The sequence below is a fragment of the Silurus meridionalis genome, chromosome 10 (genome assembly GCF_014805685.1).
Source record: "Silurus meridionalis isolate SWU-2019-XX chromosome 10, ASM1480568v1, whole genome shotgun sequence".
Classification (NCBI taxonomy): Eukaryota; Metazoa; Chordata; class Actinopteri; order Siluriformes; family Siluridae; genus Silurus; species Silurus meridionalis.
In genome coordinates, this window is record NC_060893.1 from 25,378,804 (window position 1) to 25,402,659 (window position 23,856).

Below are 23,856 nucleotides of genomic sequence, written 5' to 3' on the forward strand. Positions count from 1 at the left end.
TGACCAGATTAGATCAGATTTGAAGTAGCAAGTGATTGGCTGGAGATATCGAAATAACACGACCTTTAATGAACAAGATTCATGTGTGTCTGAAATCTTCCACATTTTCACTCATTCATAATTTCACTCGTTTGTGCATTCGCTTATTCAGTCCTTCACTCGTGCACCTATTCCATCATTCATTCGTTCACTTACTCACTATTTTACTCATTCATGCATTCACATATTTAGACATTCGCTTGTTTACTCATTCAGTTGTTTACTCATTCATTCATTGACACATGACTGGATCACATACAATACGTCATAGTAGAGTCGTAACTCCATTTCCTCCTTTAAACCGCACAAACGTCAGAAGTCTAGACTGGGATTGAAACATTTTTCGACAGAACCACCAGACGCACTTCCTTATTAGCAGCTTTTTAATAGAACAGGAGGAACAGAAGGAACCATTTTTACTATTTGCATGTGTGTGTTTAAGTTTAAAGAGACTTCTGCATTGCAAGTTCTTCCTCAAACAAGTCTTTAAACACTGGACTTAAAGCAATACGGAATACAAACTGTGGACATTTGACGTTTTGTGAGATGTGTACCGATAGAGGGATTAAAGCACCGCTGCATCTCTCTCTTTAGGTAGAGATGAAGCAAAGGAGAAATCCCACTGCACCACTTTCAGGTGGTTGCTAAAAGGCATCATGGGTAATATATAAAACTACCAAAAGGACAGTATCTCATAAAAACCCTCCTTTTTTATACAACCTCTTTTCAATTTTACATCCATTCATAATGTAAGCAAAATGTAAACATTTTAATTTATTAGAGGATCTGATGAACATCATCTTATACAGTCTTGGCAACCTTTTATTTGGATCTCGTCCAATGTGTGGATCTCATTTCACAAAACCGCCGAGATCACAGCTTCTTGTGAGTTTCTCAGGACCGAGTCTCTTCCTGCCTGCCAGGCTCGATGGGCGATCGCTCGACCTGCAGCTACTGTAGCCATGATAAACATCAGACCAGCCAAAGCAGCACCACAGAGCATCAGCACTCGCTCAATTGTACTATCTATAGAGAGAGAGAAAGAAGGAATTAAGGAGGTATTATTGAATATAAAGGGCATGGAACACTAAAACTCATGGATTTATTACATTTATAAAGTGGCAAAAACACATTTTCGAACGTCGACTTTGTATTTTGGAGAACAAAAGAAGAGTGTTGAACAAAACATTTAATAATCCAAATGGTTCACCACATAATGGGAGAAGAATCTGACAGTGACAGGATGTGAGGCTGTGTCTCATCTATGAAAAACCTGCTAGGCGTTTTTAGGAACATGGCCAGTCCCTCCTACTTGTCAAAGCTACAAAAGCATGCTAAAAAATGTTCTAACTGGCATTTTTGGTTCGCATCATCTCAACACCCTGCTGTCCACCTGTTCAACTAGAAATTTCCACTTACAGTTTGAGATGTCCATCACTTTATTTTTACTTAACACATACACTATATTACCAAAATTATTGGGTCACCTAGTCATTAGAATCAAATGTCCTTTCTGAGCGGGACATTCTGCATTTAGTCCCAATTTGCTCTTATAATCCCTCCCACTAGATTTTGGAGTGAACTTCTGGAGATTTGTTAGTAAAATCAAGTACTGATATAGGTGAGGTGAGGAGGCCTGGAGTGCAGCCAGCATTCCAGTTCAGCTCTAAAGCAGGAGATCTTCCACTCCAACCCATGCAGAGCATATCTTCATGGAGTTGGCACTGCTATGCTGGAACAGGTTCGGGTCTCCTAGTTCAAGTGAAGGGAAAATGTCATGCTACTGCATCCAAGCACTTCCTATACAACTGTGTGCCTTCAGCTTTGTGATAACAGTTTGGGAAAGAACCACATATGGCTGGGAAAGTCATGTGACCAAATACTTTTGGCAATATAGTGTACATTAATAGGTGAATCTACAGAGCTAGTCGCCGACCATAACGAGTCAACATGATGCGCACTCGACTCGGCCCAATCAATCTTTTTATTTATTAATTTAATTACATTTTTTGTCATTTTTTTTTTTTTTTAACATTGTATACAGTATTTTGATCATTTCGATTTGTTTAAGTATATTTAATAGTTTATTTGATAGTATTTTTAGCTCTTACATCTTATATGCGTAGTCAATAACGAACACAGTAACAACATACGATCAAATTCATGCTACGAACGCTCGTTTGGAGCGTAACTCGTTTGTAAGGTGGGGAGCGCCTGTATATATAGAGAAGGAAAATAATTTGAGCAATGCGCCACATCGTGACAGAGTTGATCCCAGTACTGGATGTTGACGTGTTCTGTAGAGTGTTACTCAGCTCATGCAGAGGCCCATGTTAAACTAGCGTGCTAATATTTGCTAATATCCCGTGCAACCATTGTCTCATGTGAAAGACTTTTCTCACAAATTGCCAAAATTATGCAAAAGAAGAGATTGTACAACTCAGAAAAAAGTAAACAAGTTAGTTTTTCTTAGAAACTGGTTGAATGAGAAATAAGAAATGAGGTCAGTTTGACTGTGTTCCTGTTTCATTATGGCCATTGTAGTGTAAGAGATCAATAGTAATGTACAAATGTTCAATAGAAACATGGCATGGGTGTTATAGTGATATTGTGCTCAATAATAAAATAATTGTCCATGTTTATTCTTGCCTAAGTGATCATTTAAATTTTTCAATTCGTATGCCAATATTTATGATTTAATGCGATAAATTAATTATATTAATTAATCAGCGTACAAATTTTAATCGCTTTACAGCCATAATATAAATAGATGGATCCCTGAAGATCTGCTTTACATAGTTTGGAGAGGAAGATCTTGAGTGGCCTGCTATAGATCTCACCCCTAAAGAACACATATTTAATTAAAGTGAACACTGACTGCACCTCAGGCCTCCTCACCTACATCAGTACCTGAATTCATAATGTGGCTGATGGACACAAATATCCACAAGAACAATGCAAAATCTAGAGGAACATCTTCCCAGAAAAGTGAAGGAAATTATAAAAGCAAATTGGGACTAATTATGGAATCTGATGCTCAAAAAGCTCTCTCTCTCTCTCTCTCTCTCTCTCTCTCTCTCTCTATATATATATATATATATATATATATATATATATATATATATATATATATATACACACAGTACAGACCAAAACTTTATATATATATATTATATATACAGTACAGACCAAAAGTTTGGACACACCTGCTCATTCAAAGAGTTTTCTTTATTTTCATGACTATGAAAATTGTAGATTCACACTGAAGGCATCAAAACTATGAATGAACACATGTGGAATTATATACATAACAAAAAAGTGAACTGAAAATATGTCATATTGTAGGTTCCTCAAAGTAGGCATCAAGAGAATGCCAAGAATGTGCAAAGCAGTAATCTAAGCAAAAGGTGGCTACATTGAAGAACAATATGACATATTTTCAGTTAACTTTTTTGTTATGTATATAATTCCACATGTGTTAATTCATAGTTTTGATGCCTTCAGTGTGAATCTACAATTTTCATAGTCATGACAATAAAGAAAACTCTTTGAATGAGCAGGTGTGTCCAAACTTTTATTTGTACTGTGTGTATATATATATATATATATATATATATATATATATATATATATATATATATATATATATATATACACACACACACACACACACACACACACACACACACAATATGTGCAGGATATATATACAGTATCTACTACATTAACGCTCTTATTATAACATTTTTAACTATAAAAAATGACTTTTTGATGATTTACTAGTCTTAATATTAACACCACTGATAACAGCAGAAGAGTTTTTGCTCTACAGGCTTCTTACTCGTGTTCTCTGTAGTGTTTCGTTCTGTCGGCACCGATGGACATGGACCTGGAATACTTCCTAGCAAGCAAAAACATTTAGGTATTCATTTCATATTCAAGAAGAAATCTGGTTTATAGACTGAAATATTTCATTCAGTTGAATTTTCCCCACACTCACCTGTGACCACGCTGAGGTCCATCGCGTTCTCATTGCAGTAAAATCGTCCAGCGTCTGAGTGACGTACATTGGATATAATCAGGTTTTTTCCTTTCGAGCTGTAGCGACGGAACTCAGTCAGGTGTTTCGTGACCTTATCGTTTTCATTGGTGAGGATATTCGTCCTTTTCCCGTGAAGGACCGTGCTCCAGGTCAGGCGAGCGTCGCTCACGTTGCCACAGTTAAGAATGCAGAAGTTTTTTTCTTTACAGTACACTGTAAGGGAGAAAACACAAAGGAATCAAGAGAAGAAAGAAAGAAAAGAAAAACATTGCACTGCATCTGTCATGTAATGCATCTGTAAAGTGCCTAATAGGAACTGGAACATTTGTGACATTCAAACTTGAAATTATGTTTGTCTCCCATTATGTAAGTTGACTGAATGGGAACGTGAGTACAGAGTATATGTTTTGGGTACTTTTTTGATCTCCACTGGTACTGGTACTGGTACTGGTACTTGTATAAGCCATCTGTCTACACTGATGTTTTTAAACAGTTTTCAAAAAAATCACTCATCCAACTCTTATATCTCTGCACATGCATGAGAAAACAAGTGTCTGCTATGTTTCCCATCATGTGTTCATGTCCTTTTCATTGCTTTAATTCAAACAAAAGTTGAAAGAGTCACATGACTAAAATTACAAATTTTTGAATATTTATATATTTTTTAGAGCATGGGCTCTGCTAGTAAGCCGTACGATTAAAAACGTAACTGGGGACTAAAGTTGGAATGGGATGTTCATAAAGAAGCACATAGAAATGTTTTGGTTGGGTGTCCACAAACTTTTGACCATATAATGTACCCAAATGTGACTGACCCTATATTTATGATTATTTTTAGCATAATTTCTGTTGTAAATGGTTGATTACGTATATCATCCACAATTTATAAATACTGTCATATTGTCTATCTGCAGCTGTTTCTGATGGTTAAATCAAACATTAATCAGTGTCCTATAAATAAATAAAGTTTGTATAAATCACTGGCTGGAATGTGATTGTATCTGATTAAACCACAGCAGCAGTGTATTATTAATAAAGCAGGTCTACTTACTGCTATAAGCAATGTGCAGGTTCCAGGAGAGCATCAGGACGAGGAACAGGTTCAGCTCCATCCTCTGGGTTACAGAATAAATGACATTTTTCATATTTTGTAAAACCTTTTTTTTTATTATTCAAGTCAAGGAAATGGTCATCCCCTGTGGTTCAGATTGGGCAACTTTCAAATGAAAAGGGAACTTAAGGAGTGTAACTGAAGATGAAGTGCAAATAGAGAACTAAATTTAACCAGAAGAGCTTCAGAGGTTCTTGGCTTATTTTGGTGCAACTAAAAAGGTTTTGCTTTGATTAACAAGTAATTATGTACCATTGAACACTTCTTATGTATTACTTAAGAAGTAATTATGTACCAGAAATTCATTATTTCTTTTTTTTTTTCTTTTGAAATTCAGCCAATTCCAAAAAGCTGCTTGACTACTGAAATGTGGAATTACACAGATTCTGGAAGTTGAGGTTACATTTAAAATACGAGGAACAGACGCATCACAGGAATCAACTGCAGTAAGATGTCAAGACTCAATATTAAATATGGGAGAAGATCAGAAATACAACCCAAATTCTAAGCTGGGACAATGTGCAAAACATTTTTTGTTTTATGAGGTGCCAAATGTTTTCAAATGGTGAAAGCTCTAGACTGCAGGCAGGCCAGTTCAGCACCTGAACCCTTCTACTACTAATTATAATACATTCAGTATGCAATTAGTATTGTTTTGCTTACATATGCAAGGGATGGAAGCAATTGTTGCTCTAAAACCTGTATATACACATTCAGAATTAATGGATCCTTTCCAAATGTGCAAACTGCCAATTCCACAGGCACTAATGCACCACCATACCATCAGAGATGCAGCTTTCTGAACTGAGCGCTGTTAACAAGCCAGATGGTCCCTCTCCTCTTTAGTCTGGAGGATGTGGTATCCATGGTTTCAAAAAAGAAATACAAAATTTTATTAACCTGACCACAGAACAGTTTTCCACTTTCCCTTAGTACATTTTAAATTAGCTTTGGCCCAGAGATGATAGCAGCAGGTTTGGACATGTGCAGAGGAGGGACATGGGGTATATCAGTAGGAGAATGCTGAGGATGGAGCCCCCACGAAGGAGGAAAAGAGAAAGAGCAATGAGGAGGTTTATGGATGAGGTAAGGGAAGACATGCAGGTAGCTGGTGTGAAAGAGGCAGATGTAGAGGACCGCCCCCTAATGAGAGAAGCCAAAAGAAAAGGAACTTCACGCATGCCTTTTTCCACTTGTGGATGACATGGCAAACTGTGTTCACAAACAATGATTTCTGGAGGTGTTAATGAGCCCATGCAGTGATTTCCATTACAGAATCATGACTATTTTAAAAGCAGTTTCGCTTGAGGGCCCGACGATAACCATCCAGGATTGATTTTTGCCCTTGTCCCTTATGCAGAAATTTGTCCAGATTCTTTGAAACTTTTGATGATATTATGTTCTGTAAATGATGAGATATTTAACTGTTTTGCAATTTTATGTTGTGGAACAATTTCAGAATAATTTCCCACAATTATTTATGGAACCTTCCACAAAGTGGTTCTACACTTTTGACAGGCTCTGAACAAAGAAATGAAACCAGCAATATTCCCCAACTAAATGTACAGACATACAGAGTGCAGTGAGGTGTAAGTGAGATTTGCATTAACATGGCTGAACCAGTTCCACTTCTCCAAGAATAGAGCAGAAACTTTTTGAGATGTTCAACTTTCTTTGTTCAAACTCAGTGAAGCACTGAAACACACACACTGAATCTGCAGCTAATCCCACTCTCTCATCACACTGATCATCACCATTAACTCCAATAAAAGAAACACAACGTCCAAAACTCAGCTTTATTTCAGCAGAAACTACAGGAAGAGCAACAGCACAGTGACGAGAGGAAATACAGAAACATCAGCAGTGTGTAGGATTGAAACTCTATCAGAACTCTATCACTGAGATTAACATCACCACTAGATGTTAATCTCTGATATTTTAGTCTTTACACTGACACTTACTGAACGTGACTGAATGATAGACATTGTCATGGTACACTGTACATATAAAGTGCTCCCCTTTTTCCCAGAGGTCTTTGCTGAGGGTCAGGGTGCTGCTGCGGCTGTAACGGCCGTTCTTCAGTTCTTCTGCACTGGTCAGAACCCCGTCCTTCACCTCTGAGCCGTCCACTATCCAGCTCACCAGCGCCCCCTGTGGGGAGTAGTCAGACAGCAGGCAGAGCAGTGAGGACGGTCCCTCGGAAAGTTGCAGAGGAGACGGAGGGAGCAGAGACATGGAGGGCTTCACTGAAGGACTCGCTGGAGAAGAGAAAATCATTTATAAAGTATTAGAGATTTCAGTATTTTTAAGGAAATGATATGAACTTTCACTGTAATAAACTCTAATAAAAACTGACTTCATATTTTACTGGATAAAACTAAAGAAAACATAAATCACAACCTTACTGAATAATAATATTGTACTCACTCAGACAAACACCACAAACTGACAGCATGTTCTGTCTGGATTTTCATTTTTACAAAACGTCATGTATGAAATTCTGACCTGCTTCAATATTACCATCAATTTATACTTTAATATTTAATATAATTATTCAATATTTTATATGTGGCAACGTCTTTATTTATTGATTTACAGATTCTTTATTATTTTGATTGTTACTAAAGCCTCACATGATAAAAAAATATAATTTAATCTGAAATTTATTTATATTTTTTTTATTTATTCCATTTCTAATAATGAAATAAAATCACACTTACTTTTAATAACGAGTTTGGAGCCTCCACCGAAAGTGTACCACAGTGATGCGTTCTAATAAGGGTGAACATTATATCAGTGGTGGCTATGTGTTTACACAGTGTTTGAGCATCATACAAAAACCTCACTGAGAAGCACAGAGAAACACTGCTGCAGCTGGGAGACACTGCAGGTGCTGACGAGGAGGATGTGATACAGCACAATATTACAAAAACAGCCTTCTTCCACCTTGTACGTTCTGCATCTATTTCTTTAAAGGTCCATAATCTTCATTAGGTGGAACATGACTGGAGCTGGCCAAACCTCAGGATGCCTCGGGATGGGGAGAGAAAGAGAAGCAGTGGGGAGAAATTAGCATAGCTGCTGTTCATGATATTAACAGCACAAGTTGATGATGTGCATTTGATCAGATGTTCTGGAGCACAAGTTTATGATATGTGAAAAGTCCACTAAAGGTGGTAGAACATTCTTACATTTAGCTCCTAAACTTTGGAACAGTCTTCCTGACAGTACTCGGGGCTCAGACACACCCTCCCAGTTTAAGTGTAGATTAAAAACATATCTTTTTAGCGAGTTCTACACATAACACACATCACATATCATAACCTTGTGCTCCAGAACATCTGATCACCTGCACATTATCAACTTGTGCTGTTAATATTATGAACAGCAGCTACGCTAATTCCTCTCCACTGCTTCTCTAATTCTCCCCATCCCGAGGCTTCCTGAGGTTGCTCCAGCCCCAGTCACGTCCCACCTCATGAAAATTGTGGAGCTTTAAATAAGTAGACGCCGGCCGACCCCGCAAACATCCAGACAAACAATCTAGATACATACCAGCACCATTTGGATTCCACTTTATGTAGAGTTTGGACATTGGACCTTTTTGAACAATTAAAGGCTCTGGCATGGAGGACTTGTTGTTGGAGCTATGATGATCTCGGATTTTGAGCTATTTTATGAGCTGCTCAGTAGCTCCTCAACATGAACTATCTGTAGAAGACTGTAGAAAGAACATTACTGCACCACACGGACCAGCATTCACTCCATACGTGTATCAATGAGCCTCGACCGCTCACGACTCTGTCGCCGGTTCTGCATTGTTCCTGGGTGTGCGAAGTGTATGATGCATGTTGAGTCCGTTTGTACAGATCAGTCACACAGTTGTGTGTAAGTGTTTGTGTGTGAGAGAGATCAGTTCAGATGTTTGTTGAGATGTTTGTCAGTCACAAAGTTGTGTGTGTGTGTGTGTGTGTGTGTGTGTGTGTATGTGTGTGTGTGTGTGTGTGTGTGTGAAAGAGAGTTCAGTTCAAATGTTTGTTGAGGAGTCTGATGGCTTGCGGGAAAAAACTGTTGCACAGTCTTGATGTGACGGCCCGAAGGCTTCGGAACCATTTCCCTGATGGTAGGACGGTGAAGTGTGTGTGTGACGGGTGTGTGTGGTCATCCACAATGCTGTGTGCTTTGTGGATGCAGCGTGTGGGGTAAATGTCCATGATAGAGGGTAGAGAGACTCAGATGATCTTCTCAGCTGTCCTCACTATCCTCTGTAGGGTCTTGTGATCCGAGACGGTGCAGTTCCCAAACCAGGCAGTGATGCAGCTGCTCAAGATGCTCTCGATGGTCCCTCTGTAGAACATGGTCAGCCCCCCCCCCCAATAGATTGGTATTTTAACATATCTTTCATTATTTAGCTCTCCAGCTGTCAGGGTAGTGACCACGAGTAGAAAGCAAAACTAACTCTATCATCATTTAACCGGCATTCAGCACACAAACACAAGTCCGGCAGCATTACTAACTGTAAAGCGGGTTTAGTCCGTAATGCGAGTAAAATCCATCAGGAATCTATAATCCATCAAGAGAAGTATAAGCCGTAAGGCGGGTATAATCCAGAAGGCGATGAGAATCTGTAAAAGCGATTGGACGAAGGAGCAGGAACCAGCGGGGAATGCTGGCAGTCAGGAGCCTGGTAAATCACCATAGCCATTAAGTAGGTCCGACAGTGCGTGGGGTGGAACCGGGACCTTATAAAGGGGAATCAGAACGAGAAACAGGTGCGGATGATTAACGCTGAGAGCAGCAGAGAGAGGCAGCGTGAGAACCTCCGAGGGGGGCGTGGCAGGTGGATCCCTGACACATACATGCTTTGTAAAGTCATTGTTAAAGAGGTTACACAGTGATCCAACTTTTTTCGGGAGTTGGGATTGTGCTGTATTACTTGTTAAAGTCTTGTAGTTAAGGGAACGGTACTCTTTTGGAGTTCTTATTGACTGATCATAATATTCTCCTTCATGTACTAGAAAATGTTTTCCAGTTGACTGATGTCTATCAGTTTCTGGATGTAAACTTTATTAATGCATAGTTGTTGCTCGGCAAGGTTTTGTGTGTTTTTATGGATTATTGTAGCCTTACTGTTTGGATGTGCTAGTAAGAGGTGTTTGTTGAGGGTGTGGGAGCTGCTGCGACTGTAAAGTCTTCTTCAGTTCCTTCGAGCCATTTGGTGTCCAGCTCACCTGTGAAGAAAAGTCAGACAGCAGGCAAAGCAGCAAGAGACAGAACTGTAAGGTATAGGAAGTGGAGTCCATGGTGGCCATGATTGAAAGCTGTGGTGTTTCCTGAAAAACTGAGATTGAGTTGCACTGAGACATGACAAATCCACACTTGTTCATGTAATGACTTAAAAAATGATTTAAGGATGATTAACTGAACCTTGGTACTTATTAACATTCTATAATTTTGAGATGGCAAATGGGCTGCCCCCTGGTGGTTGTGAATAAAACACATAATATAGACATTCGTAGACCAAATTAGCGGTAACTCAATCAGACACACTCTACAGGTCTAGGAGGTTGTGGGGGTTTGGTGTGTGTTCGCACAAGTTTCCGTTCCTTTGATATTTATGAAGATAGATTCAGTGATACAGTAAAATGTGCCACACAACCATTTCAACTGATATGTAAAAAACAATGTGCTACTGTGGCTAGCAAAAAAAAAAAAATAATGTTTTAGTCAAATGGACAATTTACATAAAAGCTTTCATAAATGTAATGTTTGGTAGAATATTATTATTCTTTGAGCTGAAATTGAGGAGCAGTGAGGTGCAATTTCCGTAGTTACATCCAGGTGGTGACGTTTTATTTGGACGGGCAATGCATTTAAATTCTAGAATTTTGCAATGGCAGATGCGCTGCCCCCTGCTGGTTGTGACAAAAAACACAATCTTCATCTTCTTCTTACTGCTTCTCCCATTAGGGGTCGCCACAGTGGATCATCCATCTCCATACTCTCCTGTCCTCGACATCTGCCTCTTTCAAACCAACTACCTGCATGTCTTCCCAGTACAGCCATTTTATAGACTGAGACAGCTGTCAGTAATTCAGCACACACTTTCTAAGACTAGGAGGATGTGGGGTGTGTGGGTGGTGCCTTCACACATTAGTTTCAGTATTATTTATAGAGATAACTTCAGTGTTACAGTAAAATGTACCACACACCCATTATAACTTACACATAATGAACGGTGCACTTTTGTACGCCTGAAGTAAATTTAGCTTTGAGACCATTGTATAATTAATACATTCATTAAAATCTGTTAAATCAAGAAAAGAGAAGCTTTCAGTGTTAAAATTAACTACTGCTTACTGTCGCTCGGCCAAAATGTGTTGTGACCAACAAAATTTTTAAAAGATTTTTTTTTTAAATAAAATAAAATCTTTTATGAATGTGATGTTTGGAAGAACATTAGCAGCTAAAATATTAATCCTTTATTTGAAGTGAACTGAAGGAGCAGTGAGGTGTAAGTGAGATTTGCATTAAAACGTCTGATCGAGTTCCATTTCTCCAAGAATAGAGCAGAAACTTCACCAGATGTTCAACTTCCTTCAGCAAAACTCAGTGAAGCACTGAAACACACACACTGAATCTGCAGCTAATCCCACTCTCTCATCACACTGATCATCACCATTAACTCCAATAAAAGAAACACAACGTCCAAAACTCAGCTTTATTTCAGCAGAAACTACAGGAAGACCAACAGCACAGTGACGAGAGGAAATACAGAAACATCAGCAGTGTGTAGATCAGAAGCAGCTCGATGTTAAACTCTATCTTGGATCCTCTAGTCTTCACACTGACTCTTTCTGAACGTGACTGGATGAATGGCGTTGCTATGGGAGACCTTACAGATAAACTCCTCCGCTTTTCCCCAGAGGTCTTTGCTGAGGGTCAGGGTGCTGCTGCGGCTGTAACGGCCGTTCTTCTCTTCTTCTGCACTGGTCAGAACCCCGTCCTTCACCTCTGACCCGTCCACTATCCAGCTCACCAGTGCCCCCTGTGGAGAGTAGTCAGACAGCAGGCAGAGCAGCGAGCCATCACACGACTGCAGGGGGGACTGAGGGAGCAGAGACACAGTGGGAGCCTCTGGAAATACAAACACACACATACACATCATACAAACAGCTAGAAATATTGTGTAGATGTTCTGAACACTGCAGTGTCCAGGTGGAAGCTCAGTGGTTAAGATGTTGGACTTCTGATGAGAAGGTCATCATTTAAAATCCTGGCACCACCAATCTGCCACTGCTGGACCCTTGAGCAAGAAATTAACCCCCAAAATGTATTAATAAGATAACTGTAAGTCACTCTGCATAAGAGCATCTGCCAAACGCCATAAATGTCATATAAATGTGTTTCAGCAGGTCAGTTACTCTTCACGTTGAGGAATCACTAGAACTTTATTCAGCTTTGATTCTCAATGGGATTTATTGCTACACTTAGTATAGTTGTTATAGTTACTTTTATAAGATTAGAGATCATTTTAAAACAGCGAATTACAGACTTTAATTCCAGCTTCAGTTCACTTTTTCAGAATAACACTTACATGCTCCAGATTAAATATCTCTTTAAACTCTGAAAGATTCCTAAAATCAGTGTTAGAACATTTTAACGATCCTGAAGATTCCAATTAAAACTAATTACTCAAATATTTATTTTTCAACACAGCAGATTTCACATCAGATTAATTTAGTGCAAAGTGTCAATAACATTTACTTCTAATATGAATTTTTTTGATAAAAGTCATGTGAGAAAAAGAGAATAAAATGAACAGCTTTTGAGTTGAAAAAAGAAAATACACTTACTGTTAATACTGAGTTTGGAGCCTCCACCAAAAGTGTACCACAGTGATGCCTTCTAATGAAACTGCCGTACAAAAACCTCCTACACACACACACACACACACACACACACACACACACACACACACACACACACACACTTTGCATCAGCAGCTCCTGCTTCAGTGCTCGGTGAGGGTTTATATTCCTGTGACTTGAACACTTCATGACTGAGAGCTGCTGCTCAGCATCTTCACCCACAGCAACCATGACTTTGATCAGCATCTTCATCTGCACACTGGCCCTCTGGACTCAAGGTGAGAGTTTAACATCGACTCACAGCCTCACACACTTCATTTCATACCGATTCTACACCACTTTACTGCATACACACACAATCTATGTTTCTCAACAGGATCCAGAGGTCAGGGGACTGTGACTCAGACTCCTTCAGTGAAGACTGTTGTTCCAGGAGACACAGTTACCATCAACTGTAAAACCAGTAGCACAGTGGATAGTGGAACCAGTGCATTCTGGTACCTACAGAAACCTGGAGAAGCTCCTAAACTGCTTATATATGAGGCTACAAAATTACAGTCAGGGATTCCAGCACGTTTCAGTGGCAGTGGATCTGATACCGACTTCACGCTGACCATCAGTGGAGTCCAGAATGAAGATTCAGGAGATTATTACTGTAAGGGTGAACATTATATCAGTGGTAGCTATGTGTTTGAGCGTCATACAAAAACCTCAGTGAGAAGCACAGAGAAACACTGCTGCAACAGGGAAACACTGCAGGTGCTGACGAGGAGGATGTGATACAGCACAATATTACAAAAACAGCCTTCTTCCACCTTAGAAATATTGCTAAGCTAAGAAACATGTTGTCTATATCTGATGCAAAGAAGCTCATCTACGCATTTATGACTTCCAGACTGGACTATTGGAATGCATTACTAGATGGATGTCCTGCATCATTAAAAAACAAGCTACAGTTTGTCCAGAATGCAGCAGTCAGAGTTCTCACAAGGTCAAGAAAATATCACCATATAACCCCAATCTTATCGTCCCTGCACTGACCTCCTGTTAAGTTTCAAATCAACTACGAACTACTGCTACTTACAAAACACTAAATGATTTATCTCCATGTATCTCCAGACTTCTAACATGCTACAATCCGTCACGCTCCCTGAGATCTAAAAACTCTAGTAGTTCGTAGAATAGCAAAGTCCACTGAAGGCGGTAGATCATTCTCACATATAGCTCCTAAACTCTGGAATCGTCTTCCTGACAGTGTTCGGGGCTCAGACACACTCTCCCAGTTTAAGTGCAGGTTAAAGACGTATGTTTTTAGCGAGTTCTACACATAACATACGTCTCACATCATAACCTTGTGTTCCAGAACATCTGATCACATGCACATTATCAACTTGTGCTGTTAATATCATGAACAGCAGCTACGCTAATTTCTCTCCACTGCTTCTCTTTCTCTCCCCATCCTGAGGCATCCTGAGGTGGCTCCAGCCCCAGTCACGTCCCACTTCATGAAGATTGTGGACCTTTAAAGAAGTAATTGCCGCAAACATCTCGAACCATTTAAAGACGTACCAGCTCCATTTGGATTTCACTTCATTTGGACTTTGGACATTGGACTGCTTCGAACATTTAAAGGCTCTGGCATGGAGAAGCTGGGGTTGGATCATGAGCTTGAATGTTGAGCTATTGTATGAGCTGCTCAGTAGCTCCTGGTTCCTCAAAGTGAATTGACTGTATAAGACTGTAGAAAGGACAATACTCATAATCACACACACTCATGTTAGTTCTCACACTCCAGTGTTCTGTATTGTTATAAAGATTATAATCATACTCTTGATGTCACCCAAATGAGTATGGGTTTCCCTTTTGACTCTGGTTCCTCTCAAGGTTTCTTCCTCATTCATCTAAGTGTGGCATGACACACCGAGGGCTGACGAAAGGAAATGTAGCGACTACGCCACCCTGGCACTTGGCCAGGGAAAATAACTTGCATTTAGGCAACACAGGTTCGTGTATAAAGAATCAGCGGAAGACGTGGGTAAAATTAGTATGGATTTTTATTAATGATAAAAGTATCTGATGCACCTAATGGAAAACCAAAAACAGGAATTACTCAACCATAACACAGATAACTTCAATAATCAAACACCTTTATAGATGTGGATGCAGGAGCCAAGGCATAACAACGGGGATCACGGGCACTAATCGGCCTCCACAGCACCACACAACTTTTGGTTGCACCTGTGTAGACACTCACACACACCACGGCACACAGCACAGCACTCGTGAAGCAATAACACCACCACAATCCGCCCCGCCTTCGGCACTCGGCTCCTGTAACCACAAACGGATGGAGTTACACATAAGAAGGGTCAAAAGGCCACTGATGGGATACTGTGCAGGTCACAAACATATGGATAGTGTGCACAAGTAACACACAGGAGGTGAGGGCACCTTTAACTCTTTGCTGTGCCTTTCACCCCCCTATATACATAAACTTAAAAAGGGACAATACCAAAAGGGAAAAGAGGGATAGTAATCCGTCTTCAGTAAACAAAATAACTCAAGATACAAAATGTAAAAATAATAACAAAATAGTTCAAGAAACATTAAACGCAAACAAAACCAACCTTTAACATTTAAATGTAAACACAAAAGAAAAAGGGCCACAAAACCCAAATAAAAGCAACCAATAAGCTTCAGATACGCACATACACACACACACACACACATACACACACGCACACGCACACGCACACGCTAAATTATAAGCAAAGCAACAGCGCCTCCTGGGCGATAATTCCACATTATTCACCCATAGAAGCGCAAATCTGTAATAAAATTAAAATAGAACGTTAAACAACTCACCATACATGCGAAAAGTTTATTACCTTTAAAACACATACCATTGGGATGAGTGATCCGGAAACACAGGTTACTATAAGGGTAAGCCCGAAAGCTGCAGGCTCGTTCTGTAGATCTGAGATTATAGTGCACAGGGGGAACAAGAACCGCCGATGAGACAACACGATCTATAATCAATTTAACAAGTTAATACAACCCACTATTTGGAAATGTAGCACGGTTAGAACTTAAAACATACCGTGTGTGGGGTCTTCCCAGAAATCGCGTACACAGCACTTCTGTGCACCCGTAGGCTCACTCGATTTAATAGATCTACCACACCATGGTACAACGTGTAAAGGCAGGCACTGTCGGTATTATTAACGCCGCTCTCTCTCCGGCTCACCTTGGACTATACGCTAACACAGACGCATAGGAATTACATACGCAGTCTTCCACAAGAAATAAAAGCATTATAGCCGTTTCACTTACCTGCCGCGAGGAAACACGCCAACCCAACACCAGCCACACGGTTTACCCAAACAGACAGCTCTGACTGGCGACTCGTGATGACGCAGACAGGGGCGTAGCACCCGTGACAACAAAATGCTCCCCAGCCAAATTTATACATCCCCCTTGCCCAATGATAGGACAATCAATGAGCACATCAACCGACTAATCCGGAAGCAGGAAGGGACTCGCCAATCCTATCACATAAGGGAGTTTTTCCTGCCACAGTCACCCCAGGCTTCATCATCAGGGATAAACACACATCATTCCCTTCAAATCTTAAGATCTGTAAAGATGCTTTAAGGCAATGTATATTGTGAAAAGCACAATTGAAATAAACCTGGACTTGAACTTGAACTTGAACAATAACACACACTGTGGTGGTGTGATCTTTCCCAATGCAAAGTGCCCTGGTTTATTCTTGATATATGACTTGTGCGTGCAGATGATGTGTGAGCTGTGGGGTGTGTTGGTGGTGTCTTTACACATTAGTTTCAGTATTATTTATAGAGATAACTTCAGTGTTACAGTAAAATGTACCACACAACCATTATAACTTACACATAATGACCGAAGCACTTTTGTACACCTGAAGTAAATGTTTAGCTTTGAGACCATTGTATAATTAATACATTCATCAAAATCTGTTAAATTAAGAAAAGAAAGGCTTTCAGTGTCCAAAGTAACTACTGTTTACTGTCGATTGGCCAAAATAAGTTGTGACCAACAGAATTTGTAAAAGGATTTAAAAAAAACAATATAAAACCCTCATGAACTTGATGTTTGGAAGAGCATTAGCAGCTAAAATATTACTCCTTCCTTTAAAGTGAACTGAAGGAGCAGTGAGGTGTAAGTGAGATTTGCATTAAAACATCTGATTAAGTTCGATTTCTCCAAGAATAGAGCAGAAACTTCACCAGATGTTCAACTTCCTTCAGCAAAACTCAGTGAAGCACTGAAACACACACACTGAATCTGCAGCTAATCCCACTCTCTCATCACACTGATCATCACCATTAACTCCAATAAAAGAAACACAACGTCCAAAACTCAGCTTTATTTCAGCAGAAACTACAGGAAGACCAACAGCACAGTGACGAGAGGAAATACAGAAACATCAGCAGTGTGTAGATCAGAAGCAGCTCGATGTTAAACTCTATCTTGGATCCTCTAGTCTTCACACTGACTCTTTCTGAACGTGACTGGATGAATGGCGTTGCTATGGGAGACCTTACAGATAAACTCCTCCGCTTTTCCCCAGAGGTCTTTGCTGAGGGTCAGGGTGCTGCTGCGGCTGTAACGGCCGTTCTTCTCTTCTTCTGCGCTGGTCAGAACCCCGTCCTTCACCTCTGAGCCATCCACTGTCCAGCTCACCAGTGCCCCCTGTGGAGAGTAGTCAGACAGCAGGCAGAGCAGCGAACCATCACACAACTGCAGGGGGGACTGAGGGAGCAAAGACACAGTGGGAGCCTCTGGAAATACAAACACACACATACACATCACACAAACAGCTAGAAATATTGTGTAGATGTTCTGAACACTGCAGTGTCCAGGTGGAAGCTCAGTGGTTAAGATGTTGGACTTCTGATGAGAAGGTCATCATTTAAAATCCTGGCACCACCAATCTGCCACTGCTGGACCCTTGAACAAGAAATTAACCCCCAAAATGTATTAATAAGATAACTGTAAGTCACTCTGCATAAGAGCATCTGCCAAACGCCATAAATGTCATATAAATGTGTTTCAGCAGGTCAGTTACTCTTCACGTTGAGGAATCACTAGAACTTTATTCAGCTTTGATTCTCAATGGGATTTAATGCTACACTTAGTATAGTTGTTATAGTATCATGTTAAAACAGCAGATTACAGACCTGAATTCCAGCTCCAGTTCACTTTTTCAGAATAACACTTACATGCTCCAGATTAAATATCTCTTTAAACTCTGAAAGATTCCTGAAATCAGTGTTAGAACATTTTAACGATCCTGAAGATTCCAATTAAAACTAATTACTCAAATATTTATTTTTCAACACAGCAGATTTTATTTAATTTATTCCTGGATACATTATAAATAAAAAAGTGAATCTTTAATATAAGACGAAATGCATATTGAAGGGCGGTAATTAAAATCTTAAATTTAGTGCAAAGTGTCAATAACTAATATGAAGTTTATGGATAAAAGTCATGTAAGAAAAAGAGAATAAAATGAACAGCTTTTGAGTTAAAAAAAGAAAATACACTTACTGTTTATAATAAGTCTGGAGCCTCCACCAAAAGCCCTCCACAGTGATACATTCTAATGAAACCGCCGTACAAAAACCTCCTACACACACACACACACACACATACACACACACACACACACACTTTGCATCAGCAGCTCCTGCTTCAGTGCTCGGTGAGGGTTTATATTCCTGTGACTTGAACACTTCATGACTGAGAGCTGCTGCTCAGCATCTTCACCCACAGCAACCATGACTTTGATCAGCATCTTCATCTGCACACTGGCCCTCTGGACTCAAGGTGAGAGTTTAACATCGACTCACAGCCTCACACACTTCATTTCATATCGATTCTACACCATTTTACTGCATACACACACAATCTATGTTTCTCAACAGGATCCAGAGGTCAAGTGACTGTGACTCAGATTCCTTCAGTGCAAACTGTTGTTCCTGGAGACACAGTTACCATCAGCTGTAAAATCAGCACTGCTGTGTGGCATAATTGTGGGCCACAGGGTGTAACAAATGAGTGTCTCGCCTGGTACCTACAGAAACCTGGAGTAGTTCCTAAACTCCTTGTGCGTTATGGGAGTCACTTGTTCTCAGGAACTCCAGTTCGGTTCAGTGGCAGTGGATCTAAGACTGACTTCACTCTGACCATTAGTGGAGTCCAGGTTGAAGACGCAGGAGATTACTACTGTCAGAGTTACCATAGTGATGGAGTGATCACACAGTGGTTGAGCGACGTACAAAAACCTTAGTCAGTGAGAAGCACAGAGAAACACTGCTGCAGCTGGGAGAGACTGCAGGTGCTGAGGGGGAGGACGTGATATAATGTGGAGAGTAAAAAGAAGAATACACAAACTCTAATGCACTACTGTATATATACACATACACACACACACAGGTATAATTCTATTGATTCATTTCGGTGTCTTAGTGCATTACTAGTCACATTTTGGACACATTTTCTCTTTTAGTAGTTTTTCCCTTTTTTATTACTTTCAACATTGTACATTAATACTGAAGAATCCAAACTATGCAAGAACACGTGAAATTATGTAGTCAACAATAACGTGTTAAATAACCCATAATCTCACCATGTTCTCGACTTGGTAGGACTATTGTTCAACGTCACGCAATCCTAAACACAACCTGGCTCCCGCAAAGCCGCATGCACCCGCCCACAAACGACAATGATTGGATCATGCACGCTCAGTTGGCATAACCGACGTCTTAAATAAGCCTTTAACGGCAGCCAATAGGCTGTCACACCAGTCATTCAGGCGACTGTCACGTTTACGACGGCGGTACCTAGACTGCCCTACTACACAAGGCTTCTTAACATGAACCAAATCACCAGGTTGAAATCGTGAAGACTTAGCATTTTTTTTAGTATCTGTGTACTGTTTAACCTTGTCTTGTTTGCTTTTTACAAGTTGTCGTAGCTTGTTTCTGTCTGTTTCTTTTACGGGAAGGTCCATCACTTGTACCTTGGTCCTCATACAGCGGCCATGGAGTAACTCAGATGGTGTAACACCTGTGGTGCTGTGAGGAGTACTTCTATAGTTCATTAAGAATGTTTGAGTAAATGTCTTCCAAGGTTCGCCTTGAATTGAAACAGTTTATAAACAGTCTTTCAAAACTCGATTAAACCTCTTGACTTCTCCATTTGCACGAGGATAATAAACAGCAGTTCTAAAATGGCATAAGTCTCTTTCCCTCAGAAACTCAGAAAACTCATTAGAGATTAACTGAGGTCCATTATCTGAGACCAACTCCTTTGGATTTCCTTCTCGGAAAAAAACAGTAGTCAAGAACTGCTTAACAGTAGATGTGTCAACTCTGGACACAAAAGCAACTTCTGGCCATTTGCTGAAGTAATCCTCAAGTGTCATTGCATACCTGCAATCTGATGGTGCAGTGTCAAATGGTCCGACAATGTCAATGGAGACCTTTACCTATGCAGCAGAAGGGAATTCAACAGGATTGAGAGGAGCATCACATGTAACAGCAGACTTGTCATTTTGTCTGCATGTATGGCAGTTTCGAATCAAAGCTTGAGTCTGACTGTCCATCTTAGGCCACCAGTACAGTACAGTACAGGACTATCCCTTGATGTGATTCTTGAGCCAGGTCTATGAGGTCTCTTTTGTAATGACTCCAGTACCAAAAGACGGTACATTCCTCTGATGAAGAATCCATCCATGACAGAAAGCTCATGTCGAATAGGGGAGTACGACTGTAAGTCTGGATCAACATCCTTTTTGTGTTTTGGCCAACGTGATTGGTGATAAGTATGCAATTTAGCGAACATCGGCAGTTCTTACATGCAGACTGAAACTCATCTTTGTAGATTGCACTGGAAGCAAATGAAATCATAGCAACAGACTCAATAAGTTCAGCATAATCTGGTTCTGTGTAAGAGGCAATCTTGATAAACAATCAGCAACACTGTTCAATGGACCAGGTCTGTGTTGAACATCGTAGTCAAACTCCATTAAGCATGCGGACCATCTGGCAACGCGTAAAGTGGCCCAACTATTTCCTTTGCTTGTGAGAAGAGTGAAGCTCAGACGCATGACAGTGCTTCCTTCTTGACAATGGAGTACCTTTGTTCAACATCGGACAAGGAGCGTGAAGCGAATGCAACCATTCCAGTGTCATCCAGCTGAGTCAAGACAGCACCAACACCGTGGGCTGAGGCGTCACAGGAAAGTATTGTGCTGTGATTGGGGTTGAATAAGGTAAGAGCAGGGCTGTCTACTATTGCTCGTTTGACTTTATTGAAACTTTCTTGTGCTGCAGTAGTCCATTGAAATTCACAGTTTTTACGAAGCAAAGCTCTCATTGGCTCAACGAAAGTAGCATAATCAGGCACAAACTTACTGTACCAGGCCCTTAGTCCCAGAAAAGAACGTAGTGTAGCTGCATCAGTAGGAGAAGGTGCATTTGTACTAGCAGTAGTATGAGCATCCTCTGGGTACAGGCCATCTGCTGAAAGTTTGTATTCAAGAAAGCTAAGAGTCGTTAAGTTGAATTTGCATTTATCTGCGTTCAGTTTCAGACCAGCTTCACTAATCCTTTTTAGAACAGCCTTAAGGTTTGTATTGTGACTGGCTTCCGAAAAACCATGGACAATCACATCGTCCAAGGAACAGAAGCAGAAGCAGAAGGTGCTGAACACAGTCCATAAGGTACTCTACGGAACTGGTAGAGGCCTTCATGAGTAATGAAGAGAAAGAATGACAATCTTGTACCACAGCCTTGTTTGGTTCCCGTAGATCAACGCAGAGACGAATTGTATTGTTCGTTTGTTTTGTGACTACAATTGGAGAAACCCACTTGGAGGAATCAATCTTCTTAATTATGCCATTCTCCTCTAGCATCTTGAGTTCAGTTGATACAGCTGCTCGCAATGATAGAGGTAAGTGACAAAGTTTTTGTTGTACAGGTTTAACTTCAGGACGGATCTTCACTTTGCGTGTGAAATTTTTGGCGCATCCAAATCCAGCGGCAATTGGTATGGGAGCAGAACTTCCATTAGAAGCAGGTGGAATACTGGAAGGTTGAAGCATCGCACAGTGTTTAGCAGGTTCAATCAAGGGACCCCCTTTAATCTCAATGTCCAATGCTTGACATAAATCACGTCCGAAAACAGGAGTTCCTGATTTCACGATGTTAAACTCACCAGCGAAAGTCTTTCCACATTATGTCACATTCAGTGTCAGGTATCCACACATAGGTATTTTCTCTTTTGAGTAAGTCAGAAGCTGCACTTTAAGTGGAGACAGGGCACATGATCTGAAGTGTTCTTTAAAGATGTGTTGCGGTAAGATCGATACACCACACCCTGTATCTACCATCATCTTAATGGTGCAGGTCTCTGTAGGAAGTACGGGTGTAGCTATGGTAAATGTACCCATTATGGCTCCATCATCTGTATGGCGGTCATTCACACTAAGAACTGTCAATTCAGGTAAGCATACTTCATTTACTGATTTTGATGATGATTTACACACCCTTGAGAAATGTCCGACTTTTTCACAAGTTCTACATTTACAGTATTTTGCGGGGCAGCACTTATCATTTGCAAGGTGGTTAGCAGAACCACAGTGATAGCCATCCTAATATCCTCATCGCCACTTGTTATGTTGAAGGAAGATTAGATAAATAAGCAGGCAGGACACGAGCTGTAGCTTAACATCTCCATGCTTCTTTACTTACTTACTCCACATTACCATTTACACAACTTTTACATCTATTAACGTGCATATACCACCTAGTGATCATAAATGGTAATAGCAATTCAATTGTAAGAGAACACAACACCCACTAACAGGTGCTATGATGAAGAGAGTTCTTCATTTCACTCCTCATAATGTTATAATGTTATAATGTTATGATCGGTGTAAATGCTAAATATAAAACTATAGAACCATGTAAAACTATCTGCATTTTTCTTGGATTTTTATCAGGTGTTGATTAGACAGAGATATCCAGACCACAAGTCACACATAGTCCAAAATCACTTGACGCTCAAAACCCAAGAGTCAGGAGGTCTGCCACTTCGCCCTTTGTGGGAATTCTGTTTGGGGATTCCCTTTTGGCAGGGCACTCAAACTAAGGAAGAGCTGTATAGTACTATTATTTCACACGACTCATCATAATCACATGGCTGGACATTTCCTAGACATTTTATAGACCGAGACAGCTGTCAGTAAATCAGCACACACTTTCTGAAACTAGGAGGATGTGTGGGTGGTGTCTTCACACATTAGTTTCAGTATTGTATATAGTGATAACTTCAGTGTTACAGTAAAATGTACCACACACCCATTATAACTTACATGAACGATGCACTTTTGTACACCTGAAGTAAATTTAGCTTTGAGACCATTGTATAATGAATACATTCTTGAAATCTGTTAAATTAAGGAAGGAGAAGCTTACTGTCACTCGGCCAAAATGTGTTGTGAACAACTGAATTCGTAAGGATTTAAAAAAAAACAATATAAGATCTTTCATGAATGTGAACAAGAACATTAGCAGCTTAAATATGAATCCTTATTTTGAAGTGAACTGATGGAGCAGTGAGGGGTTTCGAACACCCATTCAAGATGGCGCCGCTGTGTTTGGCATGTCACTTGCTCCTCTGTTTTTTCATGTTTGTTTTTGCTACCATCTCGTCTTTTACTGTTTATGATCGCACCACGC

At 40.2% G+C, this 23,856-nt stretch overlaps 2 long non-coding RNA genes and 2 gene segments (V, D, J or C); 2 read left to right on the plus strand and 2 right to left on the minus strand.

The window, feature by feature from the left end:
- Positions 1-11,899: 11,899 nt before the first annotated feature.
- Positions 11,900-16,543, minus strand: LOC124392033. 4 transcript variants are annotated; one of them, XR_006927081.1, is made up of 5 exons: positions 16,397-16,543; positions 16,164-16,323; positions 15,952-16,040; positions 13,049-13,127; positions 11,900-12,329 (listed from the first exon to the last, which is right to left on the minus strand). It is a non-coding gene; the product is annotated as an uncharacterized LOC124392033 (long non-coding RNA). The 4 variants fall into 4 exon arrangements; XR_006927083.1 differs by lacking the exons at positions 11,900-12,329; positions 13,049-13,127 and adding an exon at positions 15,100-15,394 and having other exon boundaries at positions 15,967-16,040; XR_006927082.1 differs by lacking the exons at positions 11,900-12,329; positions 13,049-13,127 and adding an exon at positions 15,100-15,394.
- On the plus strand, positions 13,139-14,006 carry LOC124392029. The segment is given in 2 exon segments: positions 13,139-13,341; positions 13,440-14,006. Coding segments are annotated over 2 exon segments (495 nt in total).
- A 913-nt stretch (positions 16,544-17,456) lies between the features above and the next one.
- On the minus strand, positions 17,457-18,766 carry LOC124392036. Its single transcript, XR_006927088.1, has 2 exons — positions 18,659-18,766; positions 17,457-17,886 (listed from the first exon to the last, which is right to left on the minus strand). It is a non-coding gene; the product is annotated as an uncharacterized LOC124392036 (long non-coding RNA).
- A 50-nt stretch (positions 18,767-18,816) lies between these two features.
- On the plus strand, positions 18,817-20,327 carry LOC124392030. The segment is given in 2 exon segments: positions 18,817-18,937; positions 19,036-20,327. Coding segments are annotated over 2 exon segments (456 nt in total).
- Positions 20,328-23,856: the final 3,529 nt, after the last annotated feature.